General features: G+C 31.8%; 1 protein-coding gene across 2 annotated transcripts in view; it reads right to left on the bottom strand.

The window, feature by feature from the left end:
- Positions 1–21,207, bottom strand: part of LOC108911533 (E3 ubiquitin-protein ligase Ubr3) — a 209,319-nt gene that overhangs the window by 21,693 nt on the left and 166,419 nt on the right. Inside the window, exons 9-19 of one of the 2 annotated variants that reach the window (XM_023455676.1) lie at positions 19,546–19,727; positions 16,244–16,383; positions 15,648–15,957; positions 11,896–12,136; positions 10,901–11,069; positions 6,784–7,077; positions 4,152–4,339; positions 3,861–4,094; positions 2,938–3,390; positions 2,729–2,874; positions 2,511–2,676 (exon numbers count right to left, since the gene is read on the bottom strand). In XM_023455676.1, coding sequence (XP_023311444.1) covers positions 2,511–2,676; positions 2,729–2,874; positions 2,938–3,390; positions 3,861–4,094; positions 4,152–4,339; positions 6,784–7,077; positions 10,901–11,069; positions 11,896–12,136; positions 15,648–15,957; positions 16,244–16,383; positions 19,546–19,727 — 2,523 coding nt within the window. The remainder of the gene's footprint in view (positions 1–2,510; positions 2,677–2,728; positions 2,875–2,937; positions 3,391–3,860; positions 4,095–4,151; positions 4,340–6,783; positions 7,078–10,900; positions 11,070–11,895; positions 12,137–15,647; positions 15,958–16,243; positions 16,384–19,545; positions 19,728–21,207) is intronic. The other variant, XM_023455677.1, reaches the window with a different exon arrangement.

Here is a 21,207-nt window from a genome sequence, read left to right as displayed (position 1 = left end):
TTTAAAATAGAAGCTGAAAAGTATCTATATTTTTTATATACCAAATGAGATAAATACTCTTGAAATGTGGATAATTTATGTAAACTGCCGAAGTGTCAAAATTAAAGGCGAAAAATTGATATTTACTAACCCGAGTCTTGGATTTTCAGACAGTAACAGTAGAATCGGTGCACTGCAGGTGTATCATGGCAACGAAGTTAATAATTACAGAATCCATTTATCGAAATTTCAGACAGACTACTATTACAAAGCCGATATAATCTATCTATTAAAACTAAATGACTAAACACTGAAGTTTATTTCAAAGCCAACTTGATACTGAATTTTTACTACATTTCCGCTGCATATTATAACTGTTAAACATCAGTTTAAATCAAAGGATATCGTTCTTTTATATTTATATTAATAAAAATGTAATTTTTTGTATTAAGATATAAAACTCGTCAAATGTTATTAATAAATAATGTTATAGTTAAATTCTATATCATGATTTAGGAATAAAATATAAATGATAGTTTTCATGAAGTTGAGCCAAGTATTATGGGATAAGGCTTGTAGATTAAAAATAAAAAAGAAATGAGCACAGGGCTGTTAAGTATCACACATACTTAAGGAATATATTAAAGACAATCGATAAATATTTGAAAAAATAAAAAATAACTTTAAAACTATTTTTCGCACAAAAATTTTTTATAGAAATTTATTCTTAACTATTCACAATGAAATAGACTTTTTCTTTGAGTCAGTAAAAAAAACTTAACGCAGAGATTAAAGGACCGCACACTAATTACATTGAGAAATAGTCTCAATCAAAAATGAAAATTGCTATGATTATTTTTGGCCTCTGGAATAAAATTCCAATCATAAAAATCCCGCAGATGGTTTGTTTTTCGCTACTTTTACTCCTTTTTTCATTTCCCCCATTTCAAATTGTGTGTAGATGAAATAAAAATGCAATGCGGATAGTGATATCACCCATTCATTTGCATGGAGTAAAAATGCAATGTGGATAGCGATGTCACCGATTTGTAAGGAACATGAACATACTGTCACTCTACTAGCACCTTTATTCCCCCAAACTGGTGAAAAACTGCCCCGAAGAGGGATTATCCGCATATATAACCTATTCCACCATTCAAATCTACTTCATCACCCATTTTCAAGGAGGAATATATCCCCCTCCCAATGGCCAAGATCCAAACCCAAAAGGGGCTACAAACGTCCCTGGAAGTGTGGGCAAAGACGTAGAATTAACGTTTTTTTATAACAGTAACAGGAGTGGACGAAAAACACGTGTAGATTTTGGATAAGTAGATTTGGCCAATGATATAAAAAAGTGTTTTCACCTGCTTGAAGGGTGATTTTGGCGCGTTTTAGTGGTTGGAGCCGAACAGAGATGATTGTAACCCCTTTTGGGGTTGGTTCTTGGCCATTGGGAGGGAAGGTTTGGGGTGTTGATGGCGTAACAATATGTTTGTGAGCTTTATCTCCCTTCAAAATGGATGATGTAGATGTGGCCATTAGAATGGGTTATATATGCATTTAACCCCTCTTCGGGGCAGTTTTTAGCCGGACTAAAAACAGACAAATTGAATGAATTTACTTTTGCTAGTTAAGTTTTTAATTCAAGTTACGTTAATCTATAACAATCGTCTTTCAACGTACCTATTTGCACAGATGATATTTTTGAAAAAATTTAACACCCTGCAACTGCAACATACTTAAAAACTAGGCCGTTTAGTTCATATGTTGACAGGAACTTTTTTCTTTAAAATAATTTAAAGAATCACCCTCTATTATTGTAACATTTATAGACTTCCATGTATCCCATTTTGATCATCATGCTTAGCATATTTCTAATGTTATTAAATATAAAAAGTTGGGATTTTCGGAAACATTAATAGTTTTTTAAGACAAATAATAAAGTCAAACAAATTTTCAGTAGGTTATTAAGTTTTGGAGTTATAGCTAAAATAAAATTTTGGTAATTTGAACGATTTTTATAGCGGCTACAGAACGCATTTTTTTCTGGGATGAGATATTTTTGAGCAATTTTTTTTTTCATTCAAGACTTAAAAACTAATTATCCGATGACCTATGCTTCTATGATTTGTTTTCTTATTTTGAGTGTTTTATCATCAGATAAAGTTTGGCTTATGCAATTCAGGACAACCTGTATAACATGTATTGTAATGCCATATGGTATAACAAAATAACCTTTCTGCGCTAGTGCCTAAATATAATTATTATATTATAAGAACGTATGTACTTGGAAGCTGTATCTTTTTTAAAATTGCAAATGCCTGCTACCTATTTTTTTTAAGTGTCAGTTTGTTCAGAATTGAATTAGCAACTTTTTATTGGAAATATAACATTAACCCTTAAAAGAGTTTATAAAGATGTTTTCAATTAATTTTTTTGGTAAAAGTGTAAAAGTGCAATTTTCCCTCTTTTTTTAATATAATTCAGAAAAAAAAATGTGTAAAACAAACAATAAGAAAAATACTTACAGGTTTTTGGTCATTTTCTCTTAAAAAGTTACTAAGCTCTTCTAAAATTTGTGACATGCTCTCGTTAGGTCTTGAACGGACCATTTGCGTTTTATCACCTAATTGCGGGGACAGAGGTAGTACTGAGTTTGCTAATTGTCTACATAATGGACACAGGTATTCACCCCTAGAAAAGAAAAATCAAAAACTTCCCTTTTGTCAATTATTTCGCTACTTACTTTTCCGGAGATAAAGTAGGCTGACGCTGTTGTGACCTTAAGGATTGTAGATAAGAATTTAAACAATCTAAATGTAAATGATGACCACAAGTTTGAACGTGTACACCTCCATCCCAACCTAGATTAACCGAAAGGAACCACGACTGCTGGAATAAAACAAATATGTAATATTTATTAATTTAAACTCTAAGATAAAATGTTTGTCTTACTGGGTCAAAGTGTCTATCTAACTCTTCCACTCGTCGATCAAATTCGGCCGCCAAAGTGTCATCTCTTCTTAGAAATTCCCTTTCTTCTTCACACGTCGGCAAAACTGATCTCTCGGGCTGTCCATACCTCCTTCTGTGGCCTATGACACTAGTAGCTTGTATTAAAACAACAAGACCCATAGGCTTCTCCTCTGTACTAGGTGTACTCTGATTACATATAACACAGTCATATTCTTGTTTACTAACAAGTACTTCTTCTTCCATGTTATCGGAATTCTCATCTATTTCCATTGCCTTTTCCATAAATTGCTTTTGCTTATTTGCAAATTCTGCCATAAGTTTCTGTTGACGTTCTTTTGCACGTCTTCTGCGCTCCTCGCGTTCTTTATTTTCTCTTTGTTTTTTCGCCTCTTCTCGTTCTTCTTGGGATGGCCAAAGCTTCATTCGAGTTTCCTGTAACACAATAAATCCATTTTTGCCATAGAGTTGTTCTATATAAAATGTTATATAAACTTAAGACACCTAAAAAATAAGGTCAATAAACAACACGAAATACGTCAATTTTCAACTAGCGCTTGAGTCCGAACGGTTCGTCGGAGGAAAAAACCTAAAGTGAAATTTGAAGACAATTTTATGTACTTTCATTTCAATTGGGTGATTATTTACGAAAAGTTTATAGTTTTCAAGTTATAAGCAAAAAACCCTCAAAAAATGAGATTTTTACTTTTTTTTGCATTTTTTTAAAAGTTGCGTTACGAAATTTTGTTAGCAAATGTCAGATTCGGATTCAGCACCCGAAGAAACATGTGGAGTGGAAGAAGTCAAAACTACCCCACAACTTTCCAGATAAAAACACTATTTGACTGAACTATTGTTACACTATAAGTGGGCATATTCATAACACAAAAAGAAAGTCTGCTTACCTGAATACAAGTTTTACAGCTGCTGTCCGAAGCAGATATCTTCCTTAGAAGTTTGCCCACGTAATAAGCACCATCTCCTATGGGGGCCTCAGTAGAAGCAGTCGAACTGTTCTCTTCCTCGTCCTCTTCCAGATTGTAACTATCAGGTACACCTGATAGTTGAGAATGTAATCTCAAAAGCAATGAAATTATACTTTCATTGACCTTTACAGATGGTGGATTTGTAATAGGTCTCTAAAGAAATATATTTTAACAAAATGCTCTTGCCTTCGTATAATAATTTTCACTTACTTCTACCGTTTGCCTTCGTCTATAAGGATAGGATTTTCTGTGATTTTGAGATGTAGAGGGGACTAATTCTTTACTAGAAGGACCCGGCCGTGACCAAATTACCGCTCTACCAATTTCATTACCTGCTGTAAGAGCTGGCAATTGTGCTGGAGAGGGCAAGGCAGGAGGCTCGGCTGAACTAGAAGAAGCTTAAAAAAAGGTAATAGATAAATTAAAAATTGATATTTGATATGTCTATTTCAATTTTCTTAAAAAAAAAAGAAAGTAATGAAGAGATGAAGAACAAAAGGGAAATCCCTAGAAATGCCACATAATAAAAATTACTGGAACTTATCTTTTGTCTGCCTATATTAATTCACAAGTGTCCTTTTTTTTAAAAATTAATTAATGTGAAAATCATTAAATTTATTGCAACGCAGATGGCTATAGCTTATTTGTAAAGCAAAATTTATATTTCCTAAAATTATGAGAGAAAGCAAGAATAACCTATTGATGGATTAGGAGTTAATTAATTTATTAGTACCTATTTATATGAGGATTCATTCAAAAGTAAGGTTCCTAAAGCGGTAGATCCGCAAGGAGAGGTGTTAGGCAAAATCTGGCAACACTCTCGTGTGCAGCAGCTCCCCCACTCTCACTCCCAATACTCCTCGCTTGTCTCTGCCATTTAGTGTTGGCCTGGCAGTTGTCCGCGAAGGAACTCCTGACACCCGCTATAGCCAAGTATGAAACCCGTGCAGTTATATGGTTTTTAAACGCGAATGGGGTTCTACCTATAGATATTCATGTAAGTTATGGTGAAAAGTGTATATCTATGCAACACGTCCGCAAATCATTTAGGGAGTTCATTATTGTCGCATGAACATTCATGATGAAGACTAGAGCAGAAGACGGTCCAGATGAGACTGCCGAAAAGGTCGAGAGGCTACCGTTCAAAGATCGAAAGATAACCATCAGTGAACTGGCTCTTCGGGTTTCTGAGATTTCCGCTAGCTGAGTTCAGAAAATTTTGTCTGAAAAATTGGGTACGCGGTGGGTCCCGTAAATGCTCACAGAAGACTACAAGCGGCCGCGTGTCGATTGTGCCGACAATTTCTTCAACAATGTCGAGACAAGAAAAAGGAATTATTGGACTCAATTGTTACGGGTGACAAAACGTAGGCGCTTCATTTCACACCCGAAACAAAACAATAATCATGTGAATGGCGCCTAAGCCAAAAAAGTTTAAACAAACGGAGTCTGCTGGCAAAGTGATGGCTAATGTGTTTTGGGACAGTAAAGGGATCTTGTTCATCTATTTTCTACCTCTTGGAGGGACGATAAACTCAGACAGGTATTGTGGCACACTAATGAAACTCAGCACCGTCGGAGAGGAAAACTGAGCAAAGGAGTCATGCTTCTTCACGATAATGCTCAACCTCACGTCTCTCGTCAAACCCATGACCTACTGAAAAGATTTCGTTAGACTGTCATTTCCCACCACCCCTATAGTCCGGAGCTAGCTCCTAGTGATTATCACTTGTTCCCAAAATTGAAGGAACTACGCTTCCGGACCGACGATGAAGTCAGTTGGAACACCATCTAAAAATACTTGGATAGAAATGGAGACTATGTTAAAAAAATAGCTCAATGTTTAAGCTTTACAACCAAGTAAATTGCTATGAAAATAAACAATGTTTTCTATTCCTAAAAAATAGAGGAACTTTACTTTTGAATCAGCCCTCATATTTATGTTATAACAGTAATTCCACACGTAGGTACACTAGAAGTAATGTTGAAGAAACATTAGCTATTTTTTGCACAAGATGATTCAATCAAAAACAATAATAACAATTTTTTTAATATTGATTTAATTTAACATGGTACCACTCGGAAAATATTAGGTACAAAAGAAATATCATGTAATACACCTCTAACGGTGTGTAATTTATTCATTACAAATTAAAGGTGAAGTTGAGACGAGTAAAAAAGATCTATTATTAACCCTTTCGCTGCGCAATACGTCTGAACGTAGCTACCGCGCCGTGCGCGATTGTTTATCGCGTGCGAATATATACGTCTGGAGCAGTTAGACCACTTAATAGTTTTACATTATGATGTGTTAAATTACGATTTACGATAAATTTTACGATTTTATTTTGAATAAAATACAGTATATGTACTAAATAGAAACTGAAAGAAACATGAACAATCTTGGTACTATTACCAGTACCTCTTTCCATAAAAATATTTGTCACAATCGGTATAAGCTCGCCCGCAAAAATTCGCCTTACCAATAACCGAGTCACTATGCGCACGGTTGCGAATATATACGGTTTGAGCAGCCTGATCCAATTTAACTATTCATGCGAATTTATCCGTCTGGAGCAGTTTGAGCCCTATAAATTTTTAGCGAATATATACGTCTGGATCAGTGAAAGGGTTAACAATGGCTTTGTGATTTCTGAATTTAAACAAATTAAATTAATAAAAATTAAATGTAATTGAAAAAAAAAAATTAACTAGTTCAATAATAGCTTTAAAGGAACACGAACATCATTGTTACTACTATGAAAATTCATAATTCGGTATAAGGGAAAGAAGGAATGAAAAATTTTCTTAGAAAATTAATAGAAATATATAAAATAATTACCATGATGGTTTACAGAAATGTATGCAGGGAGTGCAACACTCATAATTCTTTCCACTTCCATAGGAACAGATGTGGATGAAGGCAAAGCCAGAACGGAACCCGTAGGAGTGGTCTCCATAGCAGGAGAATCCTGATCTTGTTGACCTCTGAACACCATTAAATCTGTACTAGCAGATTGTTCTTGATTACTATCCCAATTAGACGAGCCCTCACCCAACATTAACATTTTGGTATCATCCATGGTAATATCTGGCATTTCAGTGTCTACTTCGGAGCCTTCCCATTCAAGATCACCTATAAAATTTTGAATGTCAGTTATCCTTTATTTAAATAAACTAAGTATCAGTTAAGTTATAGTAAAGCTGAAATTTACACATAAATTTTAACATCAGTGGGTCATCAGGATCCAGCAAGCATTATGACTGACAGTCACATCAGATTATTTATGTATTTTTTATTGTTACTTATTACATTTATTATCATATTATAATAGTTTAGAAGCTTTAGCACACACAACATGGTCTGCCACACCGAATACCATATAGAGTACATCACTAGATTGCTAACCACCATGAAGACCCGCAATCGTTGCCGGCCGTGACAAACCGTGTTCTGTATGCCAAAGTCTTAAGTAACAAACTGTCTCTTTTTGTCGGTTGTGATCATAGATCTGACAGTGTCAACAAACCATAAATCATGCGCAATGTCAAGAGTTAGAAGGGTTCCCATATATCTTTCTCGCTGACATTTCTTTAAACCTGCTTCACATTTACCAATTTTTCACCCAACAAATTCATCAAGATATTGGCAATTTTATATCGATGTGTGTAATGAGAAATTTTTTTGAAAATTTCTTAGCTTCAATAAATTAATGTTGCTGCATGTTGCAAGTTTCAAAAAGTGTTTAGGTTTTGAAATTTTATATCGGTAGGTTGCTGATTGCGTGACCTTTTTTTTAGAATGAAACAAAATTTTTAGGTTTTGAAGTGCGTGCCTTTTTTTTAGGTCTTAGCTTGCAGCTATGCCCATGGAACTGGTTCTAATTTATTGGCAAATTTTGGGTATTTATAATAACAACTTTAATTTTCATTCAGAATCGATAGTCTACCATGCCACAAGTTGATAGTGGCTGTACACTATTCGATTAAAAATCTTCAAATTTTGTCTAACCAAAAATCTTACCCTGAAAAAAAGCAAACAAATACAAAATATAGAAAACACATTGCTATATATATTGCACACTTTAAAAAATTCTTTTAAACTTATATGTTACTATTTTTAATTATTTTTGACTGTTCAAATTTATTTGTTCTTGCTTGTTTCCACAGTTAGAGATATCATATGATGTTAACAACTTTTTAAAGTGTGAGACATACAGTGAAAATTGGTTATAATGACATTGCTTTATACGACATATTGGACATAACGATGGAATTTGGAAGTCCCGATTAAATCTTATATAAATACCACATTAAAAATATCGTTTACTAAGACACCGTTTACAATGACATCGCGAATTTAGCTATGCGTTTTTATATACATTTGCCATAGAATCTATCGGCTATAACGACCAATGGTGACATATAACCTTAAAACCAATGCATCGCTCTTCCGCCTGCCCCGCCGGCATTCACGCTTTTGACAACAGTTAGTACGTTTGGGACAAATTACGACTTATCTAGATGCAGTTATATTATATGGAGACTAGAAAACGGAGAAACTAATGCAAACATAGCAAAGAATGTGGCGTGTCACATTTTACGATTTCAACAATTTGGAAGGATTCAAAAACAATTAACTGAAAATTAAGCACGCGAGATCTTCTGTACACAAAACAATACATTTTACATATTTAAAGACTTGTATTCTAATTTTCTTATTTTTTCAGTAAAAATTTTGAATAAAATATGTATATGTAATTCCTTATTACGTCTATCGGTTATAACAACCGCAAACAAACGGCCTCTTGAAGGTCGTTATAACCCATTTTCACTGTTTATTGATTTTTTTGTATTTTGTATTAGTCTGCTTCTTTCAATTATAGATTTTTGGTTAGGCAAAACTTTTTTCACAAAAATAACCCTTGACTAATCCTTTTGGCACAAGGGTTTATTTTAACATTTTTTAAAATTTTTTCAGAGGTCACAAAATACACGATAAATAAATGGAAAAAAACAAAATATTACATGTGCTGTGATAAAGCATTCAAATATATAGGGCATCCCAAAATTAATCTATAATAATTTATCATCTCGTTCTAATACCAAAAATATGAAAAAAGTTTTCTACAAACATAACCACTGAAATACCTCCATTTTCCCTTTCAAAAAGGCACATGCTCCCAGTCTGCATGTAACATAATTTTTAAATCACTTTTACTTCACAATGATGAATTGAAATAAAAAGAGAATACTTTTTCACTGCAAAATTTATATTTGATGAAATAGTTGAAAAGTCCGCATATGAAAATTGGAGCAATATTTATTAACAAGCCTCCCCAGTTTGTTGCCACTGACCAAAATTTAGAAATTATTTTTCAAACATTAGATTCACCAAATACTCAGTTCGAAATTTCACTGTTTTATTTGTGTAGTGGCATTGGAGATATCTGGAAAAAAACAACTTTCCACAGTTAACATTTATGGGGCTGTAGCACTCTTAGAGGCATTTCTCCGCCTATGTTTTTATACTTTTTCTATAGGATATGGTGGTAAAATATTGGAGGCTAATTTCAGGACATCCTGTATACAATAGAATGAAAATAACCATTACGCAACAACCTTGACTATTTTTTAATATGCTAGATGTTATCGACAAAATGTAATATATCCAAATAAATTCTATTATGCTCAAAATAACAAACCGTATAGTATTATACTTCAAATTATAATATATTACAACATTACAACTCAAAGCTAGTAATAATTATTAGCCTTTGATAAAAATAAAAACAATAGATATATCACATATGAAATAATTATTTATCACAGGCATGTAATAACAGCTTTGTACGTTAATATCATAATCTAATAAAAGGTCATTGGACATACACAGTACATAGATTCTATTTTTACAAAAAATATTTTGTCCAAAATATTTATTTATGATACAAGTGTTAAAAGTGGCATTTTATTTTGTGAGTGAAGATGATTAAAAAACGAGCGTACGAGTTTTTTAACTTCACGAAAAAAATAAAATCACTTTTAACATGTATATCATACACTATTTTTTCTACAAAACAATCGGAAGAACTTTAAACTCAATAAAAATAAGAAATCAAAAAATACCACACAGATCGCAGTGTTTATGAATCAAAATTTTCGTAGCAACCAGTACTTTTAACACTAGTAAGTAACTTACTTTTAACATGCGTGTCAAAAAATGACATTTTTAACATCAAAAATGACAATTAAAAAGCCCACTTTTAACAGTTTTGTAGAAAAAAATGTTTATTTATAGCCAAACTGAATCAATTACAATAAGTAGCTAGAAAATACTTAAACATATATTACAGGGTTCATAGTTCAAAATTAATATAGAATTCCCTGACTTTTCCAGGTTTTCCCTTACTTATAAAAGAAAATTCAGGTCACTTGCGGGTCATTTTTACATACTAATTGGTGTTTATGTATTACACTTTTTCTAAATTCAACTCCATAATCTTTTTTATACCCAAAGAACCTCTTATGAAAGTTTCAAAATCACAAATAGTTTTCTTTTTCAAGAACCCAGAACCAGTTTTCACAAAATTTCCAGTTGCAAACATTAAATTCCCTGACTTTCGTGAATCCTTTTAAAATTCCCTGACTATTCCAGGTTTTTTATGAAGAATAATTAATTCCCTGACTTTTCCCGGTATTCCCGGTTTTCTAGGTCACTATGAACCCTGTATTAACATGTGTTTAAGGTAATATATAAGGATAGAAAAAAGATAGGCAAGAGAATAAAATAAAATTGGAGGATTAATCGACATTAAAGCTATACTTTGCCAAAACATATCTTAAATTTTCAAAAGAAATTTGCGATTACGATTAACTTTTTTTTAAACATTTACAGAAAATATTGAAATTAACTTGTCTCTCGTTACAAAATTCAGAAAGATTAAAAAAGTACTTACTATCAGAACTATAAGTAATAGGTGAAAAATCAGACTCCGGTGTTAAAATGACTCTCCCAACAACTGTTCTGAGATTGTCAAATAAGGAGTCAGCAGTAAACCAGTTTGTCAGGTCCATATCATTAAGTTGATTATGAGTTTGTGGAGCTGCAGAGCACATCTTGGTATTCTACAAAAACACATCTTTTTTATAAAAAAGTAAGACATTTTACAAGGACATTGGGTTGTATACGTAAAATGTAGTATGTGCTAATGCTTCATGAAAAAGTATTTACTTCGGACCATTTTTTTTTATTTCATGTTATTTAATTTCCGAGGACTTATTTTGCAATGTTCAACTCAACAATTTTATAAAGAATATCTATAAAATGGAAAATGTATAATATTTCTTTATTCGTAAGATATCTAGGCAAAAAGCAGAACTGTGTCAAGTCAACTATTAGCAGAACGTCTAACCACAACTGATTTAAAAGATTTAATAGCAACTACTAACGGATAGTAAGTTGAAATTGTTTATGCCTATCAGGATCATGGAATCGATTGTACAGCTGCTAGAAAAACCATTCTAATGCACAAATTCTCAAAAATTATGTTTTCCATTTGCTAATTCCAAAATGAAATATTCTGTACCTCTTTTTAGCACAAAATTTTAAGTGACAATCAATGAATCATCATCATCATCAGCAATGATGAATTGTTTGTTAAATATTTTAGGCAAGCCCTTTGAAAAAATACCATGAAAACAAGAAATGGTAACAATCCCATTTGTTACTTTACATAATTATGCTTAAATATTTGGCAACAGAGATAGGTTGTTAAAAGTAATTGAAGTTATTAAAATTGAATTGAATTGAGTTATTAAAAATAATTGAAAATACTTGCATGTTACAAATTGTTTAACTTTGGAATTTTACTGGAGTGTTCTTTTGAATAAAAATTTCTTTTTGATCTAATAAACTGCATAAAGGGTTAGCATTTAATTAAATAATATTTACCTTATTATCATCTTGCTGAGAAATAATAACTGCTTGCTCCAATAAAAACATTACAAGTGCCATAACATGCTCTGATACATGTCCCTTCACAGCCTTATATAGAATAACTAAAACTGCTGCATGGAAAACCCTGGATTTTAATATTTGTCGAGGATCTTCATAGGCTTCAGAGCAGTCAGCTGGAGTCCTGAATGGAGGCCAAGGACTTATACCAGGTTTTAGCTTATTCGCTTGTCTTGCACTAATAATTCCAATGTAAAAAATTAAATTTACTTTAGTTTAGTTGGTACACACAATGATCAATAAAGAGACAGAGGGTGAACTCTACTATTAGCAATTGACCGTAAAATCTGTTGAACTACAAGGCATATTCACAAAAGTAAGAGTACTTTCCTTGCTGAGAAAAGGTGCTGTTCCAGATTTTTAACGAAATTAAAACTGTTGATGGGGATGGTGTGACGAATTGTACTAATGTCTACAAGTTAAAGTTGGCAGAACAAATGTTCATGATGAACAAAGGAGCGGACGTCTCTCAATTGTAACTAATTTCTCGAGGGATTCAAACTGGAAAGAGAACAATTTCTTGTCTGTATTGTGACTGTCAACAAAACGTGGGTGGCCTATTACACCCCTGAGACAAAAAGATAATTAATGCAGTGGTGACATCTATCAGTGAAAAAGTTCAAAACCATTGTTTCAGCCCGAAAAAAAATCATGGCAGCTGTATTTTGGAACCGTAAAAGGATTCTCCTCATTGACTTTTATCCCCAGGGGGAAACAATACTGCGGGGTACTGTGAAACCCAGAAAACACTACGGAGTGCAATACGGAACGAAAGAAGAGGAATGTTAACAAAGGAAATGTGCTTGTTGCATGACAATGCAAGTCCCCACACAGCCAATGCCACAAAGCAACTCTTGGATTCATTCGGTTGGAACATCATCAGCCACCCCGCTCACAGCCCTGACCTAGCACCTTCTGATTTTCATCTTTTACCTTCTCTGAAAGTGTTTATGGGTAAACAATGGGCCCGAGAGGGGGGGTGGTAAATTTATTTGACAGTATCGGAAAGCTCATCCCTCGGTTCACAAAGTGCATTGAGGTTGAAGGCCATTATGTTAAAAAAAATAGTGTTTGATGTACCTTTTTGAATGTGTAAATTTTTAATAAATATTGCCATTTCGATTTTTTAAAAATTGAGTACTTTCTTTGTGGATATGCCTCGTATAAAGTCCGCTTTTCCTTCTAATCATTTTATATCATTGCAGAAATCTATCATAAATTTTAAAAATATGTATTTATTATTTAACCGGAAACTTCAATAAAACTAAATAAATGAGATGACAACTATTAATTATAATAAATTTATACCGCATCAATTTAATTTTGAAAAACATACCTGCTGTTTTGAAATCATATGAGAGAATTTGGAGTGAGTAAATATACTTTTATGCCATAAAATCTGCAAATAAGCAACATATTTGAATATTGTGGACAATTAGTTGAATTATCAATTACACTGTGGCACAAAATTGAACTTTCACAATCGGAATGGGATGAAACCAAAAGAAAATGAAAGTTGACGCTCTCCATAACAAAACCCTCATGGGTTCTTCCTAGTTCGGTGATCATTTTTTTTACACGTATTTGAAGTTTGTGATTTTGGAGGGCTGTGTAGCAAGTGAAAATCATTAAAAATTTCATAAAATAATGCTTATTTATTTTTATTATCCTAGAAAGTTGTAGTATTTTACTGTTTTTGGGGTCGAGGAATCCATTTTTGCTATTTATTTTTACATGAAACTAACGCTAGATGGCGCTGTCGTACAAATTTTGCAATTTTTTCTAGATTTTCATAGAAAAAACGATTTTTTTTACTTTTTTTGAGGCTAAAAAATCAATTTCTGATGTTGGCTGTATTGTAAAATATATTTATAATAATATTACAAAGTACATTTTATTGTTATCAGTACGCTACTATTACGTAGTCTGAAACTCTGACTCGGCGAAGTGTGATTTTTTTTATTATTTCATTAAAGACCAACATTTTAAGCAAAACTAAGCTGTTTAACAGACATGCGAACACGTACTTGTTATTGTATTTTATTTATTTAGATCTCTGTTTCAGAATTTATACGTTTTGCATATTTATTTATACATTTATACATACTAATGTTTAAGCATTTACGTTTGTCTCTATTTGTACACACACATACAGTTAGACAGAAGAAGATGCTTGGGCATTTTTACTTTTGTTTTTCGGAAAGATACACACATACGTTTGTCACATATTGTTTAGTCACATAGCTTAAGCAAAATTATGAAAGAAAGAGACGAGTCATTGTGATCGTAACTGTTAAAAGCGACGGTTGTTTCATTTAAAAGCGTCTTCCTACATTATTTTTTATTAATTTTTGTATTTTGGATACGAATAACATATATCTTAGTTCAAAATGAATGAATGTTTGCAGGATTTAAAATTTTATTGTTATGTTTGTGCAAAATATAACACACGAAAAAATTTGGTACCAATATACAAAAATTAATAAAAAATAATGTAGGAAGGCGCTTTTAAATGAAACAACCGTCGCTTTTAACAGTTATGATCACAATGACTCGTCTCTTTCTTTCATAATTTTGCTTAAGCTACTTGACTAAACAATATGTGCCATACGTATGTGTGTATGTATCTTTCCAAAAAACAAAAGTAAAAATGCCCAAGCATCATCTTCTGTCTACCTGTATGTGTGTGTACAAATAGAGACCAACGTAAATGCTTAAACATTAGTATGAATAAATGGATAAATAAATATGCAAAACGTAAAAATTCTGAAACAGAGATCTAAATAAATAAAATACAATAACAAGTACGTGTTCGCATGTCTGTTAAACAGCTTAGTTTTGCTTAAAATGTTGGTCTTTAATGAAATAATAAAAAAAATCACACTTCGCCGAGTCAGAGTTTCAGACTACGTAATAGTAGCGTACTGATAACAATAAAATATACTTTGTAATATTATTATAAATATATTTTACAATACAGCCAACATCAGAAATTGATTTTTTAGCCTCAAAAAAAGTAAAAAAATCGTTTTTTCTATGAAAATCTAGAAAAAATAGCAAAATTTGTATGACAGCGCCATCTAGCGTTAGTTTCATGTAAAAATAAATAGCAAAAATGGATTCCTCGACCCCAAAAACAGTAAAATATTACAACTTTCTAGGATAATAAAAATAAATAAGCATTATTTTATGAAATTTTTAATGATTTTCACTTGCTACACAGCCCTCCAAAATCACAAACTTCAAATGCGTGTAAAAAAAAAACGATCACTGAACTAGAAAAAACACATGAGGGTTTTGTTATGGAGAGCGTCAACTTTCATTTTCTTTTGGTTTCATCCCATTCCGATTTTGGTTGTTGCACAGTGTTATTAGTTGAATAACCTGTAGCCAGATACGACACTTCTCTTATATATATATATAAAATACTGTAGCGACTGGAAACAAAACATTACTTCATTTATAAAAATTATATTTAAGATATAAAGTTCTTTTTAGTTGACAATAATTCAAAACTAATTGTAAGCACATTTTTCATGTGCTAATTTTCCAATATCACACAATGGTCATATAATTAGTTATTAACTTTTAATGAAAATCATTGACAAACTTATTATGGGCAGCTCGTAAGTATACAGTCTCCATCCCTCCTTCTTTCATGACAAAGACTTTTAGTTCATTTTACTTACTATTCTGTATATCTATCCATAGAAGTCTGGAAATCTCTTCTATGCACCGCTCTGAGTAAAACGTGAATTGGGTCATATTGATTTTCCCAAATTAAAGGCTTGGGTACATACATCCCCTGCTGCATGTTACCACTAGCTTCTAGAGCTGGTGCTCTATAATCTGCCACTTCGGCTAACAGAGATTCGAAATCACGACTTTGGGAAGTACCACACCTCTCAGGCATGAGTTCCATAAGTTGAGAATGTGTCTTGTCACCCATACATAGAAGAGTCACCATTTCTAAACGATTCAAAGCTGTTTCCGACAAGCCTAAACAAATATATAGTGGATATATAAATAACTTTACAAATGGTAAATTATGTAAAGGTCCTTCTCATGTGCATTTTAAACATCTTACAGGAATTGTAGAAAAAATAAAGTTATTTGTATTTTAAATTTAAAGTAATACGTTAATAGCAGAAGAATGTAAATGGACTGATTTTATATTGCAGTAGAGAGACTGTGATGAATACCATATTCCTATAAATGTTTTATTTTTTTATTAAAATAAAATTATTACTAGGATAAGTTAAATAGAAAATCAAAGATTCTTTACCTAAATTTGTTCGTACACTGATTAAGGTTGCCAAAAAAGTTAAGAAACTTTCTAACATTGGTGTATCATGTTCTCCTTCTAGGTATGCATTTTGAGGTGCCTGATAAGGTGCTAAACTCATCCACTCTTTAACATGAAACCTTGAAGAAAAATATTCACATTAATAAAAAATGGTGTAATAAAAATGTAAAATGTTCAATGGGCTCACTCAGTCTTAATTAAATTTTACAGTTTCTGTAAGCACTTAACCCTCTAAATATATGGCGAAAAAAATCAAGTTGATATCTTTAATACTAACCGTGATAAATAATTTCTAATATATGACGAGCATTTGCGACGTCACACCACTCAACTAGTTCGACCCCACAGCTCAATGCTCTACTAGCTATTATTGTCTTAAGTTACTTATCTGTGGTAGTTTTTGTTTTTTTTTTCGATTATTAGTATTTTTCTACATGTTAAAAAATTTAAAAATTATTCAAATAAACATTTGCCCCAAATGGAGCAGTCAAGAGTTATTTAGATTGAACTATTTTTATCTAATCAAAAATCGTACATGGTAAAATGCAGATAAGTAAAAAATATGCATCACTACATCACACAACTTCAACTGACTCCAGTGCAAAAAGGGGATAAGAACATTTTTTTTGAAAAATTATATTTCTGCAAATATACTCATAGATTTAAAAATGTAGTATGTACTCTTTTCGTCTGACGCAAATATGGAAAATGTGAGCTTAATATAATGTAAAGTATAAGAGAAGTGGAAGATCAGGACAAGTTCCATGTCACTTATCCTCTTCTTGTACCACAAATTACCACAAACCACAATGCGATAGTTATTTGCGCTTGGTATTTACCCGTTTTAAAATATTATTTTTGTAACTAATAAGTATGTATCTAATAGTGTTGTATTCGGAAAAACATTTTGATTATTACTTTTACTTTACTTTTTTTTAAGTCTTTTACCTGGGGTAAATTGAAAAATAAAATATAAATAAGAACACATTTACATATCTCATTCTTGCATCATAAATATAGATCATAATAGATCATAACTGATGTTAATTTCATCATTATTTATGTGAATATTTCACTTTAACTTATACACGAATGTCATTACTTACTTAGCCAAATGATATGACAACAAAAATATTAACTTAAAAAAGTTTCTTTTTCTTCTTTTAAACAATTTACATAAAGGCGCTGATTCGCTTCTTACACCAGGGACCATTATCAATATTTGTAATGTTTTGAGGATTTTATAGTTTAACTTTGTATAATTTTATCTGCTTCCATAGCTAGAGATATTATGTGATGTATGTGGTACAAGCCAAGTACCTATGTGGGCTGGCCACTAATAAGTGGAGTGACGTCATAAGGCTTCCGTTCGTTTTCCCGCGCCGTTTTCATTAAGAGAGAAATTGTTGAAAAAATATTCGAGTTTTTGCCCATTACTAATTGTGATGTATACCTTCTGAATATGACTTGAAAAAATATAGGTATGCTAAATTCGCCCAGTCTAAAATAGAATTTATCGAAATAGTATATAAGGGATTTTTCTAAAATATGCTGTCAAACTAACATAATATAAAGACATGTTATTTTAAACAAAATGTTTCATGAACATGAGTCTGAAAACTTTTATTAAAAAAGTTACAGGGTTATAACGCCAGTGACATGCTTGCAGTTGAAATGAAAGATGTTTTTTTTTTATCCCAGCTCCACATTTGATTGTTGATTTACCGACTCAAGATGGAAAATCATTTGTGTATGTCCAAATATTGAATGCAAACTTTTTTTTACCCATACATGCGTTATTTTGAACACAAACAAGACAAGTGTGGAGCTGGATTTTACAGAGTGCCAGTATGCAGCTGTACTCATTCAATAGTAGTTATACAACTTTTTGGATTAGCTAAGACGCTCTTAATTTTAGGTACCTATAAAAGCCGACGCTTACACGTATTTAGGGAATGCACTCTCAATTGTCCCTTTTTGTTTTTTCATGGTTGTGAGTATCGTATGGGCCAATTTGGTGATGTAAGTACTGGGATCTCGGACCGGTTCAGCTGCTCAGGTTTCCAAGATCAATAAAAAAAATTGCATTTTGGAAAACCTACTGTTTAATTTACAAGAATTTTTTTAAATCTGTCAAACCACAAAGTTGTGACGAAGTGGATAGTGGATATTTTTCATGAATTGAATCCCGATCGGGAATGGAATGTATTTCTAAAACAACGGTTTCAAAAACATTGTAGCGTTTTCATGAAAGTGGAGGTCTTACAGATCGACGAAAAAGTGGAAGACCAGTAAAAGTTAGAAATGAAGAAAATTCTTTGAATGTCATGTTAGATGTGGTGGAAAATCCAATAAATTCGACAGAACAGGGTACATTAAATCATAACATCATCGATACTCCATTCAAAAAATTTACAAATGGGAAAAATCATATCCACATAAAAAAACTTTTCCTGATAAATGGAAAGGATAAAGCATGGCATTTCCACTGTTCCTCCCAACACCATTTTAGATTCACTATAAAATTTTGTTCAGCGAATTCATTACTATCAGGAGGTAAATGGTAAATACTTTGAGCGCCTTATAAAATAAAATTCCAAAGAAAATATTTGTTTTTTTATTAAAACTTATTTTCTCTCTTTTTTTATTCTGACATAACTATTGTTTTCATAAAATTAAAAATATTCAGAATATTCATTAAAAAAATATTTTTTTTCGTTTCATGTATTTTTATCAACCCCGAACTAGTATGCTTTTTTATTTTCTGTAATTTTCTTTGTTATTTTCAAAATAAATATTCATAATTTGGGGCCTTTTTTCTTATATAAATTTGAGAGTAGTAAAAAGTTACTTTCAAAGTTCGAGAAGTATCTCAAAAAGTTAATTTAGGTAAATGATGTGCTTTATGAATTTTGTTTAAAATTTCGACAATAATTGAAATATGGAATAATATACAGGATGTTCCATTAAAGAAAAAGCAATTTTCATGACTTTTTGACTGATTCTGTATACTTAATTTTTCTTTATTGTAATAGATTTAAAAAAAAACCTAAAACGTTTGTCTTATGATTTCTCGATAGCTATCTTACTTTAAGAGATAATCGACCGTTTCCATACACATCAGCGACCCTGCATAGATATTGCCACACGTTACGAATTTATAATTTCATATGTTAGGCAAAAGAGGATTGTCATTTAAAATCAATAGAGTAAGAAAATTAATATTTTTCAAATTTCAGTTTGATTATAAAGTCAAGAAAGGCAATGTTTAGTTTACTTACTTTTCAATAACGGTATTTAGGAAATTATCAGTCGCTATTCTGGTGGCGCAGATTTGTAGTAAGTAAAGGTCGGCATCCACCATAGAATTGCAAAAATTACATTGAATGTACGTCATAGCTTGGCCTTTTATTTGTAAACCATTTCTTACCCATAAGCCATTCAATATTTCGTAGAAAGCAACCTGAAACAAAATCATAGTTTGATACAAAATTGACTACTTAAGGTTGTAAGGTAAAATTTATACATCTGAGTTTCTACAGACGGATAAAAAGTTGGGTAAACATGGATGTTTATAAATAAAACACTGTGTATGTATAAATAGAATTATATTTAAGCTAAAAATTTTTTTTTATGAAAAATCAAATAATACAACTGAATTATTGTCTTAAATAATATGAGTATTTATTGTCTTTATATTCTTTACAAATTATTTAATTTTAGATCCAAAATTATTTTGGTCAGTAGTTGATCTCTTTGTATTTCATTTTTACATACATACAAGTTCATCCACACAACTTATTCATTATAGCTGTTTTACATTGACAATTTATTGATCAATTAATTCATGAAGACGCTTCATCAAGAAATTGGATAAGTGTAATGCACATGGGCGAAGTTAAGGGGGGGCTAAGCCCCCCCAAAATCCGAATTAGCCCCCCCAAAAACAGTATTACACATACACATCAGAACAGAAAATAAAAAACATATTTTTTTGACAAAAAAAATTGTATAATTTAATAACTTCATACTTGAAAGTTATTTCAATCGAAGCCAAGTCGGCGTCACTGCCCAACAGAAGTCGGAATTGATAAAGAGGTTTTAAAGGCGGAAACGATCGTAATAGAGAACTGTGTCAGGAAACGGGACGAAAATATTAGTATATCCGATATTACATATGTTGTCAGAAAATACACATTTCCAAATTTTAAGGTCAACCGTGGGTCAAGACAGATTCAGTTCTTTAGCACTTGCTAACATTGAAAGTGACATTTCAAAATCCCTGATTCTAGACGATATTCTGGAAGAATTTATTTGAATAACTTTTAAAATAAAATTATTTGACTGAAAAAAAAAATGTTTTTTTCATTTACTTTTAATATTTATGGATTGATAGAAAAATATGCTTACCTTACTTTGATACATACACAAAAATAAAATGAAAAAAATATATACATTTTTTCATATTAGGGCTTTGATGGAGGGATGACTTAACTTCGCCCATGGAATGCACCAAATCTGCTATCAAATAACTTCATGAATTTGTTCATCAAGTTCTTGACGAATTAGAGCATGTTCTAATTTTCGTCAATTTATTTCTTCGTGAAGTTCAGAAGTACCAACCCAACAGATTTCCACCCTTAGATCAGTAATGAGGTTATGTTATTGGAATATGTAAATAATTGTGTGGCGTCGTACTAGTTTTGCATTGTTTTTACTGATTTGTTACTTACAAACACTAATATTTATATAATATGTGTCAAAACGGTACCGCTGTTGTATCACTACAATTATGAGTGGAAAGGTGACATTTTTGAAATTTATTTGCTTCTTTGATTCGTTGGTAGAACTGATTCATGCGTCAAAAAACTTGACAAAGTCTGTAGCAGTGTAAAACCACACTGTTTACCAATAAATTCGTGAATTAATTCATGAAGAACTTC

This window comes from Anoplophora glabripennis, unplaced genomic scaffold (genome assembly GCF_000390285.2).
Source record: "Anoplophora glabripennis isolate ALB-LARVAE unplaced genomic scaffold, Agla_2.0 scaffold606, whole genome shotgun sequence".
Classification (NCBI taxonomy): domain Eukaryota; kingdom Metazoa; phylum Arthropoda; class Insecta; order Coleoptera; family Cerambycidae; genus Anoplophora; species Anoplophora glabripennis.
Note: the sequence above shows the minus strand (reverse complement) of the source record. Positions and strands in the feature narration are given on the sequence as shown.